The sequence below is a fragment of the Chinchilla lanigera genome, unplaced genomic scaffold (genome assembly GCF_000276665.1).
Source record: "Chinchilla lanigera isolate Chin_1 unplaced genomic scaffold, ChiLan1.0 scaffold00041, whole genome shotgun sequence".
Taxonomy (NCBI): Eukaryota; Metazoa; Chordata; class Mammalia; order Rodentia; family Chinchillidae; genus Chinchilla; species Chinchilla lanigera.
The window spans coordinates 12,828,151-12,828,868 of record NW_004955442.1 but is presented as its reverse complement, the minus strand read 5'-3'; the positions used below and the strand labels follow the sequence as shown (position 1 = coordinate 12,828,868).

At 65.7% G+C, this 718-nt stretch overlaps 1 protein-coding gene across 1 annotated transcript in view; it reads right to left on the bottom strand.

Annotated features, from left to right (window-relative positions):
* Ubald1 (UBA-like domain containing 1) overlaps positions 1 to 302 on the bottom strand; it is a 5,789-nt gene extending 5,487 nt beyond the window's left edge. Inside the window, exon 1 of the mRNA XM_005391290.2 lies at positions 27 to 302. Coding sequence (XP_005391347.1) covers positions 27 to 146 — 120 coding nt within the window. The 5' untranslated portion in view covers positions 147 to 302. The remainder of the gene's footprint in view (positions 1 to 26) is intronic.
* Between the last annotated feature and the right edge of the window lie 416 nt (positions 303 to 718).

Sequence of the window (718 nt, the reverse complement as noted above, 5' to 3'; positions counted from 1 at the left end):
GCCCATGCCGCCCACCCCGCGCGCACCTCGAACTGCCAGTGGGCCGCCTGCAGCAGCTGCTTCGCCTGGTCGGCCGCACAGCCCGCCGTCAGTACGAACTGGTTGATCATGACCTGGTGCTTGAGCTCGTCCATGTTCACCGACATGGCGCCGCCGCGCTGCCCGCTCCGGCCGCCTGCGCGCTCGCGCCGCGCCTCACGCGTCCACCATTAGAGAGCCGGCTCCGGCTAATACAAATATTTACCGTGCGCTCTGACTCGCCGCGCCTCGCGGCCCCAGCGGCCGGCGGGGCATGCTGGGACCTGTAGTCCGCGACGCCCCCGCCGCCGGGCGGGCTAGGAGGGCGGGTCTGGTAGCAGAACGCCTACTGTGTGCCCGGCCGATCGCAAAGTGGGCGCAAACGCCGGGCTTTGGGGACCCTGGAGCCTCTAGAGAGGAGAAACCCCAAGAATTCCGGCCAAATCCGCTGCAGTAGACCTTAACACACAGTAGACGCTACTAAACATCGTCCAGTGAACTAAGGAGTCGGTCTTTCGAGGCGCTGCCTCCAGAAGGCCTTGGGAGCCCCCGAGACCACTCTCGCCTTGCCCTCCTCAGTCTGGCTCTCGGCCAGGCAGAAAGGAGGAGCGTCTCGAGATAGGGACGGCAACCGGGACAGGCAGACGAGGCCAGTAGCTTCTGGTGTCTTGGTGTCCCCCTTCCTGCAGTACCCACTTTC